This window comes from Semicossyphus pulcher, unplaced genomic scaffold, assembly GCF_022749685.1.
Source record: "Semicossyphus pulcher isolate SPU_LCO1_2020_fin unplaced genomic scaffold, fSemPul1.0.p SCAF_9, whole genome shotgun sequence".
Lineage (NCBI taxonomy): Eukaryota > Metazoa > Chordata > Actinopteri > Labriformes > Labridae > Semicossyphus > Semicossyphus pulcher.
The window spans coordinates 32,201,395-32,223,677 of record NW_027211770.1 but is presented as its reverse complement, the minus strand read 5'-3'; the positions used below and the strand labels follow the sequence as shown (position 1 = coordinate 32,223,677).

The 22,283-nt window shown below is 46.1% G+C and overlaps 1 protein-coding gene across 1 annotated transcript; it reads left to right on the top strand.

Annotated features, from left to right (window-relative positions):
* The first annotated feature begins 1,377 nt into the window (after nt 1-1,377).
* On the top strand, nt 1,378-21,441 carry tg (thyroglobulin). The gene is made up of 49 exons (XM_069656454.1): nt 1,378-1,447; nt 2,109-2,217; nt 2,717-2,814; nt 3,239-3,394; nt 3,537-3,696; nt 3,803-3,909; nt 3,989-4,132; nt 4,242-4,427; nt 4,565-5,067; nt 5,234-5,618; nt 5,703-5,741; nt 6,282-6,512; nt 6,960-7,064; nt 7,187-7,264; nt 7,381-7,484; nt 7,949-8,060; nt 8,159-8,320; nt 8,451-8,642; nt 8,824-8,951; nt 9,052-9,202; nt 9,533-9,691; nt 9,820-9,963; nt 10,167-10,331; nt 10,453-10,557; nt 11,115-11,224; nt 11,852-11,957; nt 12,065-12,265; nt 12,514-12,684; nt 12,758-12,844; nt 13,821-13,877; nt 14,161-14,298; nt 14,390-14,566; nt 14,731-14,845; nt 15,459-15,538; nt 16,124-16,270; nt 16,435-16,500; nt 16,627-16,761; nt 16,875-17,057; nt 17,150-17,354; nt 17,958-18,045; nt 18,179-18,329; nt 18,419-18,627; nt 19,321-19,494; nt 19,601-19,738; nt 19,828-20,015; nt 20,566-20,670; nt 20,789-20,929; nt 21,054-21,235; nt 21,341-21,441. Exons 1-49 carry the CDS (start codon nt 1,378-1,380, stop codon nt 21,439-21,441), a joined length of 7,248 nt encoding a protein of 2,415 aa, XP_069512555.1.
* Nucleotides 21,442-22,283: the final 842 nt, after the last annotated feature.

The window sequence follows — 22,283 nt, the reverse complement described above, 5'->3', positions numbered from 1 at the left end:
CCATACAGACACGATGTAACTTCCGACTCATTCAGCAGTCCATATATGTTCTGCTTTTATCGTCATGTCTGATTTTAAATGTCGGGGGGAGATAATATGTGAAAGTTTAACTCCTCTTTGATGCAAAACACCAGTGAGGTTATTTAAAGTCAGACACACATTGTGCTGCTTTAGTGCACCGTGTCGTCGTGTTTATGCTCTTACTTTCCAGAGTTTAGATCAAATATTGAAGCAGTTGAAATTAGAATGTTTCACAAGATGAAAAGCTTTTGTAGACTTGTCAGCAGATGTGTGTCGGAGTGTTTGGTCAGCGTTTTAAAAGAAAACTAACCACATCTGTTATGAAATAATAAAACCATTTTTAAAAGAAGTTCTGCTAACGGCTTCTTCCCTCTCTTCTGTTTGTAGACTTTGTGTTCTGGAGAAAACGATCCTGCAGGATCAGACGTATCTCAAGTTCTATTTTTCCGACAGAGTTCTGTCTCGTCCTGCCATGCTGCGCTGCGATTGGCTCGTAGTTCCTGTCCTGCCTTCAAGGCTTTCAACCTGTGACTTAATGTTTTAACCCAAAGCACCATCTTTTTCTAACCTAACTAAGTATTGTTGCAGCCTAAACAGGAAGTGCGTCTGTTTCACATTGTTTGAACCACGTACTGTTACTTGGTTTGATTTGTGAAAGAAAATCATTGATTTCCCGAGCTTTGCATGAAGTAGCTATGCAACTCTTTTGTTTTTATGGTCTTTTATATGCAATTATATTTTTACTGTCTTGTTTTTAATATATTTCTATGTCCCTGTGAAGACTTGTTTCTAACAGGTTTGAGTACTGCTGAACCTCTCTAAATAAACTGCTGGAGGTCATCCGAGCTAAGACGATGATTTTACCTGCTGTTGGCCTGTTGTGGTCATTGTGGTCATGTTAGCATGCTGATGGTAGCATTTAGCTCAAGAGATTCATTGAGTGTTCGACTCTTCCTCGCTCTTCTTTAAAAACTTAATTTAATATATAAAAGAAGGAAAATACAAACAACGCTGTGATGTGGATGGAAATATGATACACACTGGTCACCTGGTGCTCAGGTGAGACGTCTCAGTCTGCTGATGTGAAAAGAACAGACGTCACACTGAACACCGACACCCCCCATTCACCTCTGTTTCAGGGATCCTCTCGTCCAATCAGAGGGCTTCGCAGCTCGCTGCCCGCCTCCTGAGCCGTGGTCGAGGACTCCTGGTTCCACCGAGACGCACAGACAAGGACGGAGAGGAGGAGGAGGAGGAGGAGGAGTGATGAAGGTGTGTCAGTCCTCCTCACGGTGACTCAGCAGGTCTGCAGGTTCATAAAGAGGCAGCGATGTTCGGCCCGTCACCACAGAGACCATGGCCTGGCTGCTCAGCATCGCCTGCATCCTGGCCTGCTGCCCGCTGCTGCTGCAGGGCAAAGCTTCAGGTAAGCACACCTGGACCTGCGACTATCTTTCAATGCCTACAACTGTCTGTGTGTCTATGTATCTACCATGTGGGGACATAGACAGTGGTCTCCCCCAGCACACAAATGTATTATGCTTGTATTTCAAAGCATCGTCTTCTTCAGGTATTCTCCTGTGTTTGTGTTTTCAGTCAAATCCATCTTACGTTCCGATATCGCACACCGGATCGAACATCGGAAATGTTTGAGTTCAAAGGAAAAAGAATGTTGTTGCTAAAGACAGCAGGGACGTTCATGTCGACATCTTCAACACAGTTTTGCCGTCTTAATTTGATTATTCAAACAGGAAGTCCTTTGAGATACAAATCTGTTTTTGATGTCCTGGCCGAGGTAACGCAAAGTTAAAAAGAATAAAATCGAGCTCATTAACAGACGATACTGCACACACTCTGGATACAGATGAGCAAGATGGAGGTGACATGTCGGCCATCTTTACATGCAGTCAAGGTTCACGTATGAAGAGGTCCCTCTGGTCCAAAAAAGAAACAAGGGGAACTTGATGCAGGCAGCAAAGACACAAAAGGTCAACTCTTCTGTGTTTCGAGGAAACGCTCAGCTGATGATGTCATTATGCTGTAATGATTCACTGATGATGTCACTGCTTCCTGTTGTCTTTGTCCAGAGTACCAGCTGGAGTCAGAGACCCTGAGCCAATGCGAGTTGCTAAGAGGTGTGGCTGTCTCCAAACAACAGGGTGATGCCCCTCACTGTACAGAGGATGGCAGGTTCAGGTGTGTAGAACTAAAGACTGGTATTTTTAAACCTGGGCTTTTTATTGAACTTATTTTTGGTGTAAATGACTCACAGGTAGAAACAGTGTGTGAATGTCTCCAGTAGATGTGTTCATCCTGCAGAGATAGACCTTTTTGTTACAGAGGAAGATGATTGTTTTAACCACACACAGACGTTACATCGCTCTCTGCACACACACCAGACTCCATTCAGAAAACCAGGGATTTACTCCTGTGTTCTTCAAGGGAAAATTAGAGTTTTTGTCAATGGAATCTGGTACATGTGAAGAGCGCAACGTAATGTCAGTTTTTGGTTAATAACTATGACTTGTAAGAGGAAGATGCTTTGTTTTATTAGACATTTAGACCCTAAAATGTTAAAATAGAGCACAAAAAATACCTTTTAACTTCTGTGTGATGTCCTGTTAGTCATTTCCTGAACTGCAGGCCATTATGAAAGAGTTAATTTGTGTGTGTGTGTGTGTGTGTGTGTGTTCAGGCCTGTGCAGTGCAGTGGGCGGGGTCAGGAGTGTTGGTGTGTTGATGCTGAAGGTCGGGAGGTGGTTGGAACTCGAACCAGCGGCTCTGCTCCTCACTGTGAGAAACACGACAACACAACACATTGTCTTTAATAATCAGATCACTTGTAATTTACGGGTTTTATTTTCCAGACTGATGTGTTTTCGATGCATAACTTAATATCAGCTGTCATGCCGGTCACACTCGACAGATGCTCCTTAGAAACAGGATTCATAAAGTAGAATAAAAGCTGCAGGTTTCAGAAGAGGAGGAGACACATTTATCTGTTTGTATGTGTAAAAATGATTTGGTTTATATTACTGCTTTTTAGCCCTAAAACTCGTCTGCAGGGGTTCTTTGCTTCAGGCCAACAATGAAGGAAAGCCTGTGAGACAAAACACAGGGCAAAAAGGAGTTTATAAATCCTCTCGCTCAGCTGATGGATATGAATGAAAGATATCTTATGAGGGCTCAGGTCATATTTGTCACTGTCTCTCTGCAGGTCCGTCTCCCTGCCAGCTGCAGTCCGCCCTGCAGTGCTCTCCTTCAGGCCTCTTTGAGTCGGTTCAGTGTGACTCCAGCAGGGGGCAGTGTTGGTGCGTGGATCAGGACGGCATGGAGCTCTACGGGACCAGACAGAGCGGGAGGCCTCAGCGCTGTACGTACAGATACTCACACTGATACTAACGTTTCCTTTGAGCATACAAATGAGATGAAACCTGCCTCACCCTGCTTTTAGACTTTATAGATGTTAGATTTGTATTTAAAATGTCTCTGACTGGTTGACCTTTGACCCTCAGGTCCGGGCGGCTGCGAGGTGAGGTCACGGCGTCTCCTCCACAGCTCCGGCTCTCTCTCTCCTCCTCAGTGTGCTGATGATGGCAGCTTCCTCCCCGTTCAGTGTCAGTTCATCAACATGACGGACAGGAAACAGCTGGACCTGCTGCACGCTTTCAACAGGTGACCCACCTGTCCCACTGTGTGCGTGTGCGTGTGTGTGTGTGTGTGTGTGTGTGTGTAAAGTTTTCACAGGTGTATTTAAATATGTTGTGTGTTTGTGTTTCAGATTCCCAGAAGCCTTTGAGACGTTCAGCAGCTTCAGGAAGTTCTTCCCGATGGTTTCCTCTTACTGTTTCTGTTCAGACAGCCGAGGCAGAGAGATGGAGAACACAGGTACAGTCAGTCACCTGCTTTACCACACTCATAATAATGATGGTGATGATGTTGATGAAGGTGTGTACTTCCTGTGCAGGTGTGGAGCTTCTCCTGTCTGAGGTCTACGACTCGGCGTTCTCCGGTCTTCGGTCCGGTCGCTCCTTCTCTCAGACGAACATCTACAGAGTCCTGCAGAGGAGGATGCTGGGAGTCCGCCTCGCCCTCACCGCTCACTTCAGATGTAAACTCACACACACTCATTTAGACTGGTTTAATTGGTTCACACTGGTCTAACTGGTTAGAGATGTAGCGACTGATTTGAAGACCACCCTATCACATCTCTCTGTCAGGTCCGTCTCCCTGTGAGGAGGAGCGTCGGGCAGCGATGGAGGCGTCCAGTGTTTTTGTCCCATCCTGTGAGAGCGGAGGATCCTTCAGCTCCAGACAGTGTCAGCAGGGGGGGCAGTGCTGGTGTGTCGACCCCACGGGGAGGGAGGTCCCTGGGACACGACAGCAGGGAGACTCCCTGGTCTGCAGTGAGTGTCCTGGAGCCACTGTGGACAGAGATGTGTCTGTCCTCGTCTTTCTCATTTCTTTAATCTCCTTTATCTCGTCTCTTCTCTCCTTTTCTCATCTTGTTTGTTTCCTCCTCCTCCTCCTCCTCCTCCTCCAGGTTCAGGTCCTGATGACTGTCCCTCTCAGCGTCGTGTGGCTCTGTCCCGTCTCTTCTCCGGTCCTGTTGATCCTGCTTTCCAGGCCTCCTCTGACAGACCTTCATCCTCCTGCCTTCCCCTCCTTCGTCCACTCAGGGAGCTCCTGCCGGTGGAGGCGGATCCAACGTCCTTCCTGTCTCACCTGGTCGAAGTCCTCGAAGGCCTCTTCCCCTCGGTGGGCGGGGCTCTGCAGGCTCTGGCTCGACCTTCCCCTCGTCGCTTGCAGGAGAATCTCTTTGGAGGGAAGTTCCTGAAGAGCGCCGCCTCCTTTAACTTCAGCGGGGCGGTAGGAGCTCAGGGGGCGCTCGCTCTGGACCGACTCTCCTCTCAGAGTATCAGCCTGCAGAAGAACCGGGACCTGGTCCAGTCTGTGAGCAGGGCTCTGGAGGACCCGGCCTTCCTCTCTGCTCTTCAGCACACACTGAGGGGGCTGAGCAGCTCTCACTCTGCATCAGTGGACCAGGTCAGAGTCAACACACTTGAACGCTGCAGCTGCTACAGTCTGTTTCACAGCTGAAGCAATCCACCAGATCAATGCCTTTAGTGTAACACTATAAATACTCATCTGTACGGGAGCTGCAGACCTGCACCTCACTTTGGTTAACGGATTCAATTGTTGTTGTTTCCAGGTTCTGACTCCTCTGCTGCGTTCCTGCTCTGAAGACGAAGACAATGACGCAGCAGCCATCTTTATCCCGAGCTGCACGCCTGGCGGTGGTTTCCAGGAGGTTCAGTGTCGGGGGGCCGAGTGCTGGTGTGTGGACTCTCAGGGTCAGGAGGAGGCGGGGTCTCGAATCACCGGTCGTCGTCCTCGATGTTCCTCCCGCTGTGAGAGAGAGCGCGTGATAGCGCTGAAGGTGAAAGTAAACATGGCCGCCGGCGCTGAAATTCACATCCCAGCATGCTCTGAGGACGGAGACTTCCTGCCGCTGCAGTGTGTCGGCCCACGCTGCTTCTGTGTGGACGCTGAGGGGAAAACAATGACGGCTGGGCCTGCAGGGGGCGCTGTCTCCTGTAAGATGTCACACAGTGATGTTTCTGTTCTCAGTCGTATCAGTAAATACGTTTCTTTTTCTTTAAAGCTGTGTTTTGTTTCAGGTCCAGAGAGAACAACACAGAAGCTTCAGTCCTCTGCAGGTCAGGTTTAACTGCTTGTATTTCAGTCCTAAATTATCCCTCATTAAATCCTGTGAAGCAAAAATACACAGTAAAGTAAAACGTCATGAAAGTATCATCGTAGTTTTACAGATCAACTTTGTATTTTTACTCAGATAATAAGGAGCATGTATGTTATAATATATAAAGTAATAGTTGTAGATGATTTCACACCTTTTTGGGGGCGACGTGAGATTGTGGTAAAATAAAATACATTTTTCTTTAAGACTAAGATGTTTTTTGTTTATTGAAAAATGTAGTTTGTGAATATTTGCTGTAAATAAAACATGTTTTATAATGGAGGAAACAAGATAATGATAATGTATGTAGCCTGGAATATTATTATAAGTAGAAGTAGTACCTGTTTTAACCTGTAGGTGTCAGACACTAATATGCTTATTCAGGCAAACTGCCATTCAACCAGTGGAACTTCAGAAGTGATCACAGTTTGAGCTGTATCATAGATCTGTTTGCTAACCTGTTAGCGACACTATTTTATAGTTTTTTTATATTAACCTGCAGGTCGGTGCTCTCAGGCGTTTGCTGAGGTCACGGCATTCAGACAGGAAGTGAAGAGCATCATTGCTCTGTCTAACTCCTCCCACCTTCCCCTGGGATATGGATTCCTATTGGCCGAAGGTCTGCTTCTGACGCCGGAGGAGCTCCAGATCAGCCAATCAGAGGAGGAGCTGCAGATCTCTGACAGGCTGCTGAGCCGCTCCAAAGCTGCTCTGCGATTGGCTGCTTTCTCCAGTGAGTCACAGTATGACTATATATATATATAGTATATCGCTCTCCTCAAACACACCAGACTCCATTCACATAAACAGTCATTTTACATTCTAGATGATTAGAGTTGCTGGTCTACTGCTGCCTTAATCAGTTAGTTTGTTCATTTAATTATGTGTTACACAAATGCTGTGTTGTGTCTGAACTAACCGTTTAAAACACCAAAGTGACACAATAACATAAACTCATTAAATGAGGCAGCAGAAGAGTTGCAAGGTTCTGCAAGGTTAAATGATGTTTTTATCAATGGAGTCTGGTGGCTTTGAGGAGAGCAGTGTTGGGCTGTTTCTGGTTTCAAAAACAACAAAACATTTTGAACATATTTGTCATTTAAAATCCCAAATATGTCAAAAATAAAGGCAGGTTTAAGATGAACAGTTCTGATGTCACACTGATGTTGTTGTTTTCCAGCTGTCCAGATGTTCCTGCCTCCTCAGCGACGTTCATACCAGCCATTCACTCCACAGTGTGACTCTGAGGGACTCTGGCTGCACACACAGTGTTACCACAGCACAGGTCTCTAACACACACACACACACACACTACACACACACACACACACACACTAATTCATACACTTGAATGTATGCAGACTTGTCCTTCTGAAATGACAGTGCTTTACCTCTGTATGTGTTCAGGTCAGTGTTGGTGTGTTGACGAAGACGGAGAGTACATCCCCAACTCTCTGACCAGCCGCTCACTCCACCTGCCCAAATGTGAGATAACACACACACGCACACACACACACACACACACACACACACGCACACACACACACTCCATAACAGTTTGAGATAAAGCTTCACCCATGATTAAATGCTTCCTCCTGCAGGTCTGACTCGGTGTCAGCGAGCTCAGGCTCACACGCTGCTCTCTGGTTGGATGAAAGGATCTGACATCATCAACGCTTCACCTTACAACCCACAGTGTGAGGAGGTAGGATCACACACACACACACACACACGTAGGTGCGCGACCAGATTTTAGTACAGGAAGTGTTCAGGTTTCCGTTAGTAGTACGTTTGTAGTCCAAGTTATATTGACCAATCACGTATCAGCAGGCTTCAGCGTATGCAGAAAAAACGGTCCGTGTGGAGAGCAACAGCAGGCAGAACATAATGCGCCTGAACGACATCCCGGCTCCCATCAGCTTCATCTGATGATGATTTAGCTTCTCATTAATGTAAACAGTGATCTGCATGCTAACAGCTAACAATCTGTTCTAGAGCTAAAATTCAACTTGATTAATTCGCCTGACGCGGTGTCGTGAAAGCCAGTCACCTTTCAGATTTCCCGACTTCCTCGAATGCATCAGAGACGATGGATCCGACCAATTCAACAAACATTCATTTTAATTTTCTTCTTCTCTTGATGAAGCTTCATGAGTGTGTGTCTTTCAGGACGGTCGTTTCTTGGTGCTGCAGACAGGAGGCGCTGCAGGCTGGTGTGTGAACCCTCTGACCGGAGAGATGATAAAGACAGCAACACCGAGCCCCAATGGACAGCTGACATGTACACACACACACACACACACACACACACACACAATCGGTGGTGTTCGCTGTCACCCTTCAGTCTGTAAATTTGTAAACTATGTGTGGTGCGATCAGGTCCCAGCTGGTGTGAGCTGAAAGGTTCCCAGTGTCGTGCCGACGGCTCCTTCATCCCTCTGCAGTGTGATGTCACTTCCTGTTGGTGTGTCACTGAGGACGGACAGGAAGTGGCTGGGACCCGAACATCTCGCCAGACGGGAAGGACACCATCATGTGACCGTAAGCCCCCCCTGTTTAAGTGTCTCATTAATTGTAGTTTTATTTAGAAATTCTCTTCCTGTTGGAGGATGTTAGAGGAACACTGGCGACACACTTTCAGCTCCTGATTGGTTGTTGTTCTCGTCTCCAGGTCCTCTCTGTTCCCCCGCCGTTGTTACCCATGGTGCACTGGTCTGCCAACCAGCAGCCGACGGTCGTCAGAGCTGTGACCTCGTCTGTCAAAATGGTTACCAGAACTCACTTCCTGTCAGCAGCTTCCTGTGTGAGACTGCGAGCAGGCGATGGAACGAGGACAACAAACCGCTGAGAGGGGCCTGTCAGAGTAAGAGCGCGGGCTGCTAAAGGGACATTACGCAGTTTTTAAAGCTTAAATACAGGATATTAATTGCCCTGCACATTAGCACCTCCACTCCCTCTGTGTTTCCATTTTTATTTTACTTTTGTACTTTACATGAGAAAATAATAGTGTGTGTGTGTGTGTGTGTGTGTGTGTGTGTGTTCAGTCTCTCAGCCTCTGCAGTCTGTGTCGTCTTCTCAGCTCTGGATGTTGTCGTCGTCCTGTTCTCAGATCAGCAGTTTACAGACTCTGCTGTTCGACACAATGACCAGCAGGGGGCTCTGCTCTGCACAGGTGACCACTGTACCTACCTTTAGCACACCTTCTACCATCACCTGATACTGAGGATTACACATAGTATTCCACCTGTGTGTTTGTCTGTGTGTGTGTCTAGCTCCCCTCGTCCAGTCGCTCTGTGTCGGTGTGTGACGACTCGTCCGTGCGTCTGCAGTGTGATGCCGACGACACAATGAAATTAACCATCAGATTTACTGTCGACCTGTTCGACCTTCCGACCTCTGACCTCCCTGACTTCCATGACATCGGTGAGCAGAGACAAACCCAACTTTAACCTGCTGGACCAACACTGAGGCAGAAGCTCTCCACCAAACTCCATTAAAAAAAGTGTTTTAATGTGTCAGTGAATATCACCAAAAGTAGAAGACTCTTTGCACAGAACTGATGACTTTATAAATCTGTGAATACTTTGGGAAGATTCTTCACAGGTAAAACACACCTGGCAGAGCAGTGTTTCCCATTATCAGGATTGAGAGTCCTCGCAGGGTCACAAGATAAAACTGAGGGATCCTGAAACACTTTTTTCTGTCATCATCAAAGATTCTGGTTTCTTATGTTTACCTGTTTTTTTTTATCAGGTCTGTTCCTGAATGAGTCCAGACTTCTGGAGGGGGTGCAGGGACTTCTGGGTAATATCCGCTCCATGCTTGCATCAGAGCACAAACTGTTTTCCACGACAACGGCAACATTTGGCTGTTCCAGAGGTTACCACCTGGCCAGTGATGGTGACGGCTGCGGTAAGTTTTGTCTGTAAGAAAGAGAATAATGTGACCTTTGACCTCAGAGGGGCTGAAACACCCATGATGCATCGGTGTTTGTTCCATATATACATCAAACAGACTTTATTCTCTCTGTGTTTTTGCAGTCGTCTGTCCTGCTGGGACTCTCTCCAGGGAGGGGGCGTGTCTTTTGTGTCCTCAGGGAACCTATCAGGATGAAGAGGGGCGGGACTTCTGCAACAAGTGTCCCAAAGGCTCCTCCCCTGCTGGAGCATCATCTGTCAATCAATGTGAGTCCTATCACCTTTAACATTTTATCCCCTAGCACCACTGTCAGGACAAACTTTACATTTCCAGGTGAGACTGTGACAGAAGGTAAATAAAGAGTTTATTGATTGTTCCATTTATGGTCAATAGATCAAACAATTAAAATAAAGAAGATACAAAAGTGATATGAAGTTGGTGTGTATTTACCTGCGTGTGTGTGTGTCAGGTGTCACAGAGTGTCAGAGGCGGGGCCTGCGTTGTTCAGAGCAAGGTGACTTCCTGCCAGCGCAGCCCGACTTCCTGTCCAGCAAGTGGTGGTGTGTCAGCAGTGAGGGGGCGGAGCTTGAGTGGACGAGCAGTGAGAAACCTCTGACTGATGATGAGTGCTCAGGTGAGGTCTCAGCAGCCAATCAGAGAGCAGCTTTCTTTTTTATTCACTTAACTGTTTGTGTGTTAACTTTGTGTTACTGTGTGTGTGTGTGTGTGTGTGTGTGTGTGTGTGTGTGTTACAGTTCTCAGCAGGTTTCAGGCTGTTCCTGGATCAGATGTTACTATCGGAGCTGACGACTCTGAAGTCCTGCAAACGACGACCTCTGACCTCACTTCCTGTGTCCAAGGTGACAGAAACACTCATTGACTTATATTTCTGAATTAATACACCGACGTCTTTAATGTAACGGCCTTAAAGGATCAATTCTGTGTTTTATCTTTAATGTTTTGCCCAAAAAACTACAAATACTCCGTACAGGCATACTCCTAATCCAGTCCCTGTTCTGTTTGTTATGATTTGGCACTATAATTAAAAAGTGATCGATTGAGTGATTGATTCATTTTTGTGTGACTTTGTTGTTCTTAATGGTTCATTCTGAGCCAACACAATATTTCTGTCATACACAAGAACACAAAAATGCTAACTGATAAAGGCAGAGGTAGAGCAGCAACTCGCATGTTACTGACGTTAAATTACTGATTTTTTCCATTGGGTCTGGTGGCTCTGTGAAAACACTGGAATTTCCCTTTAATTTGACTGAACATTGCAGGTTACTTTATCCTATTAATTGCATTCAGGTGAATTATGATGTTTATAAGGTTTAAGATTTAAACTCATGCATGGTCCTTTAAAGGTCAAAGGTCGTGGGTTGTTGTGTTACTGATCTGTGTTTGTCTCTCTCAGCATGTGCAGCGGAGCCGTCCTGCCACCATGTGGCGCTGTTCAACAGACAGACTCAGTGTGAACTGTACAGCACACACACACTGAACACACACTGCAACACCTCCCAGCAGGTACACACACACACACACACACACACACACACACACACACACACACACACACACACACACACACACACACACATTCACAAAAGAAGGCAGCTTTAAAGAGTTGCACAAAGGCCTGTTTGAAACATCACAACAGAAGATGAACCGCTGTTTCAGAAAACATTTGTTCTTGCGTAAAAATTAAGAGCTACAAAAACGCTGTGGACATAAAACTAAAGTCAACTACAACTCCCAGGGTGCATTTCACTGACAGGCTTCCAATCACAGAGCTTCACAGTCTGATTACGTCTGAATCTTTCTGATTCTGGATCAGTTTGATGAAAGATAAGAGTTTTAAATTTGCTTCACCTTTTACGAGCTTATTTACCTTGACATCAGCAGCTGAGGCTCATGGGTAATGTAGTATTCCAAACCATCCAACAAAACGAAAAAATCGGATTCATCTAAGAAATAATACAAAGACTGAGCAGCTTCTCTACTTTGTAAATACTTATTATTTAAACTATCATCATCATTATTTGATTGTATTTATGTTAGTTATTATTCATGATTATAGTTGAGTGTCTACAACAGTGACAGTTCCCCACTGAACTGTGTTGATATTAATTACACTTTGATTTGATTTTTTAGACCAGCGGGTTTCTTGGTAATCCTCAGGCCGAGCTCTTTGATTGGCTGAGCTGCTCGTTAAGAGTGAGGGGCGGAGCTTCAGATCTACTAGTCATCAGGAAGAAAGGTAAAAAAACATGACTGTAGTTGTTCAGTTACATAGACAGGTCAGAGTTCAGTCTGACAGGTGTGTTCAGGTGTGTGTGTGTGTGTGTGTACACCTGTGTGCTCCAGGGGCGGAGTTTTCGTCTCGGCAGCAGCAGCAGAGTTTTGCGAGGATGAGGATGAAGAAGGCCATCTCAGGTGTGTTCAGGACTCAGGTGTTCTCTTCAGAGCGGACCTCTCTGTCTGACGCTCATCGTTTCTGTCAGGACGGCTGCAGCCGCGACGCCTGCTGCGACGGATTCATCCTCAACCACAATGTGCTGAACGGAGGTACGCTAGCATTTCGACGCAGCTCACCTGAGTGAATGGATGAATGGATGAACAGAGGAAATGAATAACACACGGGCAAATGAGTGAATACATGAATGGTTTGAAATAACACATTAGTAAATGAATGAATGAATAAAGTAAATAACATCAAATAAAACAAAATTAAGAAATATCAGTTAAAAGAAGTGACTGAATGCATAAAAACATATGAATTAATTAAACCTCTACTCTTTGCCCCGCCCCCTCAGGTTCTCTGCTCTGTGGTTGGCTGAGAGCTCCGTCAGTGTTGATGTGCGGGGACCAGGACTGGGATGTGACTGGAGAGGGGACAGCCAATCGTATCTGTGGGGCGGGGCTTACTTACAACGAGCAGCAGAGGAGCTTCGTGTTCGACTTCGGAGGACAAAAATTCACCATCAGTGAGAAACTGAAAAAAATTGACTATGTTGAAAACATGAAGAGAGGATCTTTATTCTGTTTCCTCTGCTTCAGCTGATTCCGCCCTTCCGGCTGACAGCAAGAACAAGAAGGACTACCAGGCCTCCATCATCAACTTCCAGGCTGTTTACCTGAACACAGGTACATAAAAAAATGTGTCACCCAGATTTTAAAGATGCAGCAGAGATGCACAGAGAGGAACATTTAAGGGGTTTTTGTTTGCGTTCAGGTTAAGGCTGCAGTCCAAACTATAGCAGCAGGTACAGATGCTGGTTCTGGCTCAGGTAGAGGAGGCAGGAACTCAGAAGGCACTTAGCAACGTTGATCTGCAACTCACTGGGGAAAGTGTTTAAATCAGTCAGGTTGACAGAAGCTGAGTCAGAGTCCACTTTTATCAAGAGAATGAGCTCGTTTGAGGGAGGTACAGCCTTAATTAGACTTATAACAACAGCTTTAAATAAAGCCTATAAGATATATTTCAGAAAACTAAACTTCTATCACGAGCACTGGCTTCATCAGGCCAGACCTTCAGCAGGGGTAGTTTACAGCCAAGTGTGAAGCAGTTGGATGAGGGTCAGCCCCTCCAAGGCCATGGTTCTCCGCCAGAAAAAAGTCTGGATTGCCACCTCCAGGTGGGCAGTGAGTCTCTGCCTCAAGCCTCCACCTGGCCTGGGAACGCCTCGGGGTCCTCCAGGAGGAGCGGGAAAATGTTGCTAAGAAGGAGGGACGTCTGGGCTAAGTTGCTTAGCCTTGCTAAGCAGAAGATAGACGGACGGATGGATAGACGCTGACTGAAAACAGACTTCCAGCACAGGAAATCAAGGCAGGGAAAGATTGAAATGGCTCAATGAACTAAATAACGGGTGATTGTATTTAGGATAAAGTCAGGTCAGAGGAGGCAAATGTAACATCTGAGATCACCCGCTTAGCAGAGATGAAGTGTCCATGCAGGTCTGAAGATAAAAGCCGCTGCGTGTGAAAGATGAAGGCAGGAGGATTCAGGATGGATATCAGCTCTCAAAGGGTCAGACAGAGTAAACATGAAGATGCTGCCTGTTTCTCACTGTTTGTTTGTTTGTTTGTTTGTTTGTTTGTTTTTCAGATGCAGAGTCAGCAGTTTCTGGTTCTGGTTCCTCTTCCTGTGCAGCAGCTGAGCTCAGTCCTCCTCTGGACGGTTGGTATCACTAACATGAAACCTGCTCACACACAGGACAGCTTCTGTTAGCAAAATAAAATCAACAGGTTACTTAGATTACTTTATTAATCAATGATCAGATGAGTTTATTAATCAATAATTAAAAGAAAAACCTTGTGAGGGTCAGACCTCTGGAACAATTTGCTCTCTGGGTTGTGTATCGTCACTTAAACATAATGACAGTTTGGGCTGTGGGAACATCTCCATGACCAAAGGATGAATGAATGAATATAATAATGAATGTATCAACATATTTGTGCAGCATCGGTTCAGCAGAAGTTTGAGTCTCTGTCGGCGGACGACGTGCTCGTGGATCCTCAGAGAAAACTCCCCGTCCTCTCCTTCTGGCTCAATAAGAACAACTACAACTCCCAGCAGGCCCTGCTCTGGTGCCTCACACGTACGTCACATGAACCACAGTTTTTGTGTTCAGAGATTGTGAGCAGCTAAACTTGATGTAATTATTGTAAAGATGGCTGAATGTGTTTCAGGCTGCGATTCAGAGCAGCTCTGCTCCGTCGCCGACCTCAGAGACTCCGACTCTGCGGGCTTCTTCAGCTGCTCGTTGTTTCCCGACAGCAGAGTCTGCGGAGCGTACGACAAACCTCTGAGACGCCCCTGTCGCCCCCTGCTGGACAGAACGCCCAACAACACCTACAGCAAGAAGGGTAAACAACACTGATGATGATCTGTGGTTTGTGATTTACAGTTAACAGCTCGTAGAGAATGAAGAATTATTGAATCACATATTCAGGAACAAGAAGATGGATTCCTGTAACAGGAAGTTAAAATACGGCAGCTCTTCATGTTCTCCTTCTTACCGTGTTTCTAGTGGACCTGTCCGGAGCGGTGAAGAGCTTCTATGAGAGAGTTTCCTTCCAGAAGATGGTTTCTTATTCTGTACGCAGCCGAGTCAGCGTGACAGGAAACACACTGCTGTCTGACGGGTAACACACACACACACACGCACACACACACACACACACGCACACGCACACACACGCACACACACACACGCACGCACACACACACACACACGCACACACACACACGCACACACACACACGCACACACACACACACACACGCACACACACACACGCACACACACACACGCACACACACACACACACACACACACACACACACACACACACACACGTAAACACACAGGTCATCAGAGGAATCTTCATGTACGTTCTGAATCGGAAGGTTTGGTGATCTTTGTCATTTAAGTTAATTAAACCTTTTTAAAGTTTAAAAACAAAACTTTATTTATGTGGCGCAGTTCATTATCAAAGACCCGAATGTGCTTTAAGAATAAAGTCTGAACAGTAGATGGCTGCATGTAGACGGTAGTTTTATCCAACATTGTGCCAAACTATTCATTTAAATGTTGACATTTTAAAGAGATACAAGGTTTTCGTGTGTGTGTGTGTGTGTGTGTGTGTGTGTGTGTGTGTGTGTGTGTGCGCGCGTGTGCGTGTGCGTGTGCGTGTGCGTGTGTGTGTGTGTGTGTGCGTGTGTGTGCGTGTGTGTGTGTGTGTGTGTGTGTGTTCAGGTTCAGGGACTGTGAGCGGCGCTGTGATGAGGATCCTTGTTGTCGCGGTATGGGCTTCGTCCGAGACACGAAATCAGCAGGTATTATAGATGTCATGAACAGTAATGTTCTTCAAATCAAATCAAATCAAACTTTATTTATATAGCACCTTTCATGCAAAAAGAATGCAACACAAAGTGCTTCACAGAAAAATTAAAATCATATCACTAGAATTAAAAACATATCACAATAATACAAATACTGGAAATATTAGATATTAGATATTAAAAATAGAATAAAATAGTTAAAAGAATAGGATAAATCAGTTAAAAGCCAAGTTGAAAAAGTGGGGCTTGAGCTTCTTTTTAAAAATATCAACAGTCTCTTCTTTGTGTTCACAGCAATATTAAAGTATAATATTCACAGGTCTGGACATACATGAGGCAGGTGGGTTAACAGTCTTTACAGCATACAGAGCGTATTGAGTAATGTGTTAACAATGTCCTACAGGATGTAGTGAGGGACATAATACCATAATCCAACCAAGGAATATATTCACAGCTCGTTACTGTCAGTTTAACTAATGAAATGTAGATTTAATGTTGAAACAATTAAAAGGGACGACTTAATCTTCTGTGTGCACAAAAATACAACTGTGTGTGTGTGTGTGTGTGTGTGTGTGTTAGGCGGTTCAGACGTAGTGTGTCTGTCTCTGATCAGTCTGGGGGTTCAGACCTGCGGTGAGGACGACACAACGACGTGGAGGAGTCAGGACTGCAAACCGTCTGTGGTGAAGACCTCACCGGACCCCCTCGGATGGTACCAGAAACCAGGTACTGTGTACACACTGATACATGCTGCACGTGTGAACGTGAACACGCGCTGCACGTGTGAACGTGAACACGCGCTGCACGTGTGAACGTGAACACGCGCTGCACGTGTGAACACACACAGTTAAAGTATCAGGGTGTGTCATGTGGCGTGTTTGTGTGTTCAGTGAATCAGTGGACTTCTTCCCCCGCTCTCTGTCCTCCGTTCAAGCTGCCACCCACAAAAAACAACGGTAAGACCAAAACAATACTGCTAAAATATTTCTACTGCTGCCATCATTACTACTGCCAATACTGCAATATTACTACCACTACCACACGGCCAAGTAGTACTTATACTTGGGTATTGGTGTCCTTAGTGTCCCTGGATCAGTGGACTCTCCTCTCGGACTCGTCAGTCCTCGTCGACCCGTCTCTCTCCAAGTATGATATCATCCATGTGAGCCGTGACATCGCCACCGACCGGGACAGGACCAGGGACTGGTGTCTCCATGGTAACACTGGATTACAAGAAAGATTGTTTCAATAATCACTAAGTATTTTTGGAGGAAGTTTAAACAGGAAGTAACACCCTCTGACTCTGCTTCCTGTTTACTTCCTGTTCCAGCCTGTCAGGAGGCGGAGTCATGCGTCGCTGTGTCGCTCAGTGAGGCGGAGTCTGCCACTCGCTGTGTCCTCTACCCCGACACCCCCACCTGTGGATTAAGCTCCACCCCCACCTCACCCAGCCCCTCCTCCTCCTGCAGGCTGGTCATCAGAGAGCCCGCCCCCCAGGTGTACATGAGGACAGGTGAGCCAATCACAGCGGAGAGCAGCACAGTTACTGACAGACAGGCGAGAAGAAGGAGGCAGAATCAAACTGTGCTTTTTCTTTCTCTTCAGAGCGGTTGCCGACAGTTACTACAATCTCCATCCCTGGTCATGGTACCCTGCAGGGCGTTGCCGTGGAAACAGCCCTGGGCTCAGACAAGAAGAAGGTGGTTCAGTACTTGGGAGTCCCGTACGCCCGTCCACCAATAGGATCACTCCGCTTTGAAGCAGCTCAGCCAGCTGATTGGACAGGAACCTGGGACGCCACCAAACCACGGTAACACCTGTCTGTCTGAACAGACACCTGTCTGTCTGGATCATAGACTGCATATAAGAAGTGGATGTAGCCACTGATGATGAAGGTTTGGCATTTTGACCATGTTGGTTTTTTAGTGCTTATTTGGACAGGAGGGCGGAGCTTGAGAGGAGGGAGGAGTTATCAGCTAATGCTAGCTTTGTAAGAAAGGTGCATCTGAAATGAGATTTCAATTGAGATGCCAACTGTGGCAAATGTAACAGCCGACTCCTCAGACTCTTTTAGTACAAACGCTGAAAAAACATTTTTGAGGATATCGTAGTAGCAACTTGTCAATCACAGGTAGCCCCGCCCTAACCCCTCCCCTCTTCCTGCTCTGTGTGACTCTCAATGGGAGCATCAGTGACTAAATGAACATCCTGCTGTGTTGAAGAAGAAACGAGAGACTGAGACCATAAACTCATCAGGAACATGTTTACTGAGGGAATACATCAGGAGAGGAGGAGGAGCATGTTCTCATAGACTTCTATAGGATCAGACTTCCTTATATAAAAAGGGGAGTCGCCCCCTGCTGCATATGTGATGGCTCTCTGACCACTAACCGTCTCTCTCTCTGTCCTTCAGTCCCAGTTGTGTTCAGCCCGGTGACGTCGAGTCTGCAGCCTCCAGTGAGGACTGTCTCTACCTCAACATCTTCACTCCTGCTGCTCCGGTGAGTCCTCCTCACGTGTTGTCATTTTGATTTGGTCTCTTAACTGTTGTGAAATTAAATTTTCAATCACATGTCCCCCAAATCATCTAATAAAACTGTGTGTGTGTGTGTTGTGTGTGTGTGTGTGAATAAGTTGGGGCGTGTCCCAGTCCTGGTTTTCTTCTTCAACCCTTCAGCCAATCAGAACCCCGGACTGTTGGATGGCTCCACCCTTGCTGCTGTGGGTAACATCGTCGTCGTGACGGCGAGTTACAGAACCGCAGCCCTGGGATTTCTTAGCACAGGTGAACATAAATGTACTTTATACAGTTTAATACACACACACACACACACACACACACACACACCTAACTTGCTTTAAATCTGTCTGCAGGTTCGTCTGGTCTTCAAGGTAACTACGGTCTGTCCGACCAGGAGGCGGTGCTTCGATGGGTGAATGCCCACATCTCTCTGGTGGGCGGAGACAACATGAGTGTGACAGTGGGGGCGGAGCGACGTGGAGCCGACATCACCAGCCTTCATCTCCTCTCCTCCTCCTCCTCCTCCTCTTCTCCTCCTCTGTTCCAGCGGATGATGCTGATGGTGATTAACTCGCTCTCTTCTTCTTCCTCTGAATAAAACTCACCTGACATCACCTGAGCTGTCGTTAGCTACTAGCTACTAGCTACTAGTTAGCAGCAATGTTAGCAGTAGCTTACAGCAAGTTGAAGTCACTATTTAGCAGCAATGAAATCCCTGCAGTCTTAACCGTAGCCGTTTGCAGTGACATCAGTGATACTAGTTAGCAGCCGTAAGATTTTATTTAAATTGCATTAAAACTAGTAAGTCACAACGCAAAAAGTATTTAGCAGAAGTTATACTAGTTAGCAGCAGCAACAGGAGCATAAGTAGTTACTCGTTGTAAAACCAGTTAGCAGACGTACGACCGTTTGCAGCAAGTTATTACTCAGAGTTTTAGCAGCAGCTTCACACAGCAGAAGCAGTTAGCTGTAACAATACTATTTAGCAGAAGTAAGATATTAGCATCCACAACAGCAGCAGTTAGCATTAGTTAAAGCAGCAGTAATGCTAGTTAGCAGCAGAAATAGTTAGCATCAGGGACAGTAGTTAGATGTTGGCTGTTTTTAGCAGCCTTAGCATAAAGGAGCTCAGATTATAGATTTATGACGTAGAATAAAGTTAGAGTAAAGTCAGTTGTTGAATTTCCCACCAGAACATTAACACATGAACACATCACAACACAGACTCACAGCTGCTGTTTGTTTCCTCCTGCAGGGTGGCTCTGTGTTTTCTCCATCACTGGTTCAGACTCCCTCCACCTCCAGACGTCAGGCTCTCGAGCTGGCCAAAGAGCTTGGCTGTGTGACCTCTGACCCCGCTGATGATGACAAGATAGCCACTTGCCTCCGGGCGACGCCTGTGCACACGCTCAACGCAGCTCAGACCAAGGTAGAGATTAAAATCCAGAAACGGTTCATCTGAAAAAGAAACAGAGTTTTTACACATCTCACCTGTCGTCTGTGTGTGTGTGCGTGTGCGTGTGCGTGTGCTGCAGCTGTTGGCGGTCAGCGGCCCCTTTCAGGCCTGGTCTCCGGTGCGTCAGTCTGTCTCTCAGTCGTCCCTCCACGGAGTCGACCTGCTGCTGGGAACGTCAGAGCAGGACGGTCTGATCAGCCGAGCTCGCAGGATAAAGGTCAGAGGTCATGCGGCAGTGACCACTACCTGTGAACCTTCGCAGGGAACCATCTTTGTGTTGATGTATCCTCCTCTCTGTGTGTTCAGGACTTTGAGGCTCTGCAGGGCCGGGCTGATGGTAAGACAGCGTTTTACGAGGCTCTGAGCCGCTCGCTGGGCGGATCGACAGGAAGTGAGCTGCTGAAGGAGGCGGCGGGCTGGTTCTACTCTCTGGATCACAGTCCATCAGCTGCTGGATACAACCTGTTCTCCAGAGCGCTCAACAACGCCACTAGGTCAGACACTTAAACTACAGTTTAGTTCAATTCTGTTTAATTGGACTTTAAAGTTCAACCTTGGTAGTTTTCCCTCCCAAAAAAAAACTGGTCCAAGTTAATACTGGTATTTCTAAACCTGGGCCCTTTTCAAAAATATATTTTGAGTTCTAAATGCCTAATAGTTACCTTATTGTGAAAGAGTACGAGGCTTTTTAACCAGAAACAGACGTTACATCGCTCTCTTCAAAGCCACCAGACTCCATGAACAAAAACACTAACAGGTGTTGCTGGTCTACCTCTGCCTTGATTAGTCAGTTTGTTTGTGTTATTGTGTGACTTTGGTATTTGAAATGGGTAGTTCAAATCCACAATAACACAAGTAAACCGAACCGATTTTGGGTGCAGTAACTCCTGTGTTCTGTTGGCTAAAATTACAGTTTTGTCAGTGGAGTCTGGTGGCTTTGAACAGAGCGATGTCTGTTTGTGGTTAAAAAAAAAATCATCTTCCTCTTTAAATTTGATATCCAGCCGTGGTTACCATGCAGTAAACTTTCCGTTTGTGTTGCAGAGATCTGTTCATCATCTGTCCCAGTCTGCAGATGGCTAGCCACTGGGCTAACAGCAAAGCTAACGTCTTCCTGTACCACCAACCTGCCTCCAGCGCTACCAACAGGTACTGTTGATTTACTGGAGCACCTGTTTTCTTTAGTTAGATCTTTCCTCCTTTCACTGCGACTTGAACAAGCAGAGAGGTGATGGTTGTGAAGTGATGTATTGTTTCCTGTGTGCAGGGCGGACGTGTCAGTTCCTCTAGACGTTCAGTTTGTCTTCGGGACTCCTCATCGTCCAATCAGCTCTCAGCGTTTCACCTCCTCTGACCGACGCCTCTCTCTGGCTGTGATGAGCTACGTCTCCAGCTTCATCCGCACCGGGTCAGACGGATACACATCTATAAATAATAAAACAAATGATGTTAGATAATTAACTTCCTCTAATGCTTAAATTTGATGTTATATCTGTAGCTGAGTGAAGTTTATGTTTCCTTTTTTTTCTTAGGAACCCGAACCCGTCGCCTGTGTGGGCAGAGTCAGCGCTGCCCCACTGGCAGCAGGTCCTGTCCTCTGAGGCTCCGCCCACATACCTGCAGCTAAGCCCCGCCCTTCAACATCAGCAGGGTCTGAGTCAGAACTCGTGCTCGTTCTGGAGTCAACTGGGAACCAGACTGACCCGTCTGAGCGGTGAGACGAAACCAGTAGAGTCCACTTTACTGGACTCTCTGAGTTAATCTTTCTACTGCCTCACTTTATTGTGACTCTGTTGTATAATTCATCGACTCTCTCCAGGTGAGGTGGGGGCGGAGCCTATCCAGCCTGCGTTGACCCTTGAGCTCCCAGTGGCTGCTCCATCCAGCCAATCACAGACTGAGAAAGACGCCTACAGTTGAACTCATGACATCATCACCTCTTCATCATGACATCACAGTTCCCTGTCTCCAGATTCAGATTAATCACTTCTGTTTTAATCACCAATAAAGCATTTTAAACTCCATCTGCCCTCTGTGTGAACATGACGCTGCAGTTCATCCAGCAGCCACTAGATGCTGCTGTCGTTCAACTGTATTTAAGTGAAACTTCCCTCCACAAACAGACCGTTATTACACCAGCTCAGATCAATGTGCATTATTTATTCATGTTTGAAGAAATGGGAAACTATTTTTAACTCAACAGAAATATTTGTATTTGCTCTCAGAGGCAGGAGGAGGAATAAAACAAGTATACACAGCAGGATAAAGTAAGAAAACCAATGTTGAGCATTCATCCATCTGTATCCAAATCTTTACGATGTGTATCTTTAATTAATAGGAGGAAGTTGGATCAGGCAGTGCTTTGAGCTACATGCTAGCATTAGCTTAATAATAATTGAAACTAATTAACAGATCGAGGCAGCGACAGACCAGCAGCTCCTGTGTCCTGTGAGGTAAAATGACTCTGAAGAGAGCGATGTCACAGCTGTGTTGCTCTCCTCCAAGCCACCAAACTCCATTAACAAAAACAGTCATGTTAAGTCACAGGACACGGGTTGCTGGTCTTCTGCTGCCACGATCTCTCAGCATTAAAGACACCAAAGTCATAAAATGACCCGACCAAACTAACCTCAGAACCAACACAATTTTGTTTAACACACAGTAGATGGAGGCGGCAGTAGGCCAACAATTCTCGTGGTCTGCATGTAAAATTACTGTTTTTATTAATGGAGTCTGGTGGCTTTAAAGAGTGTGATCTAACA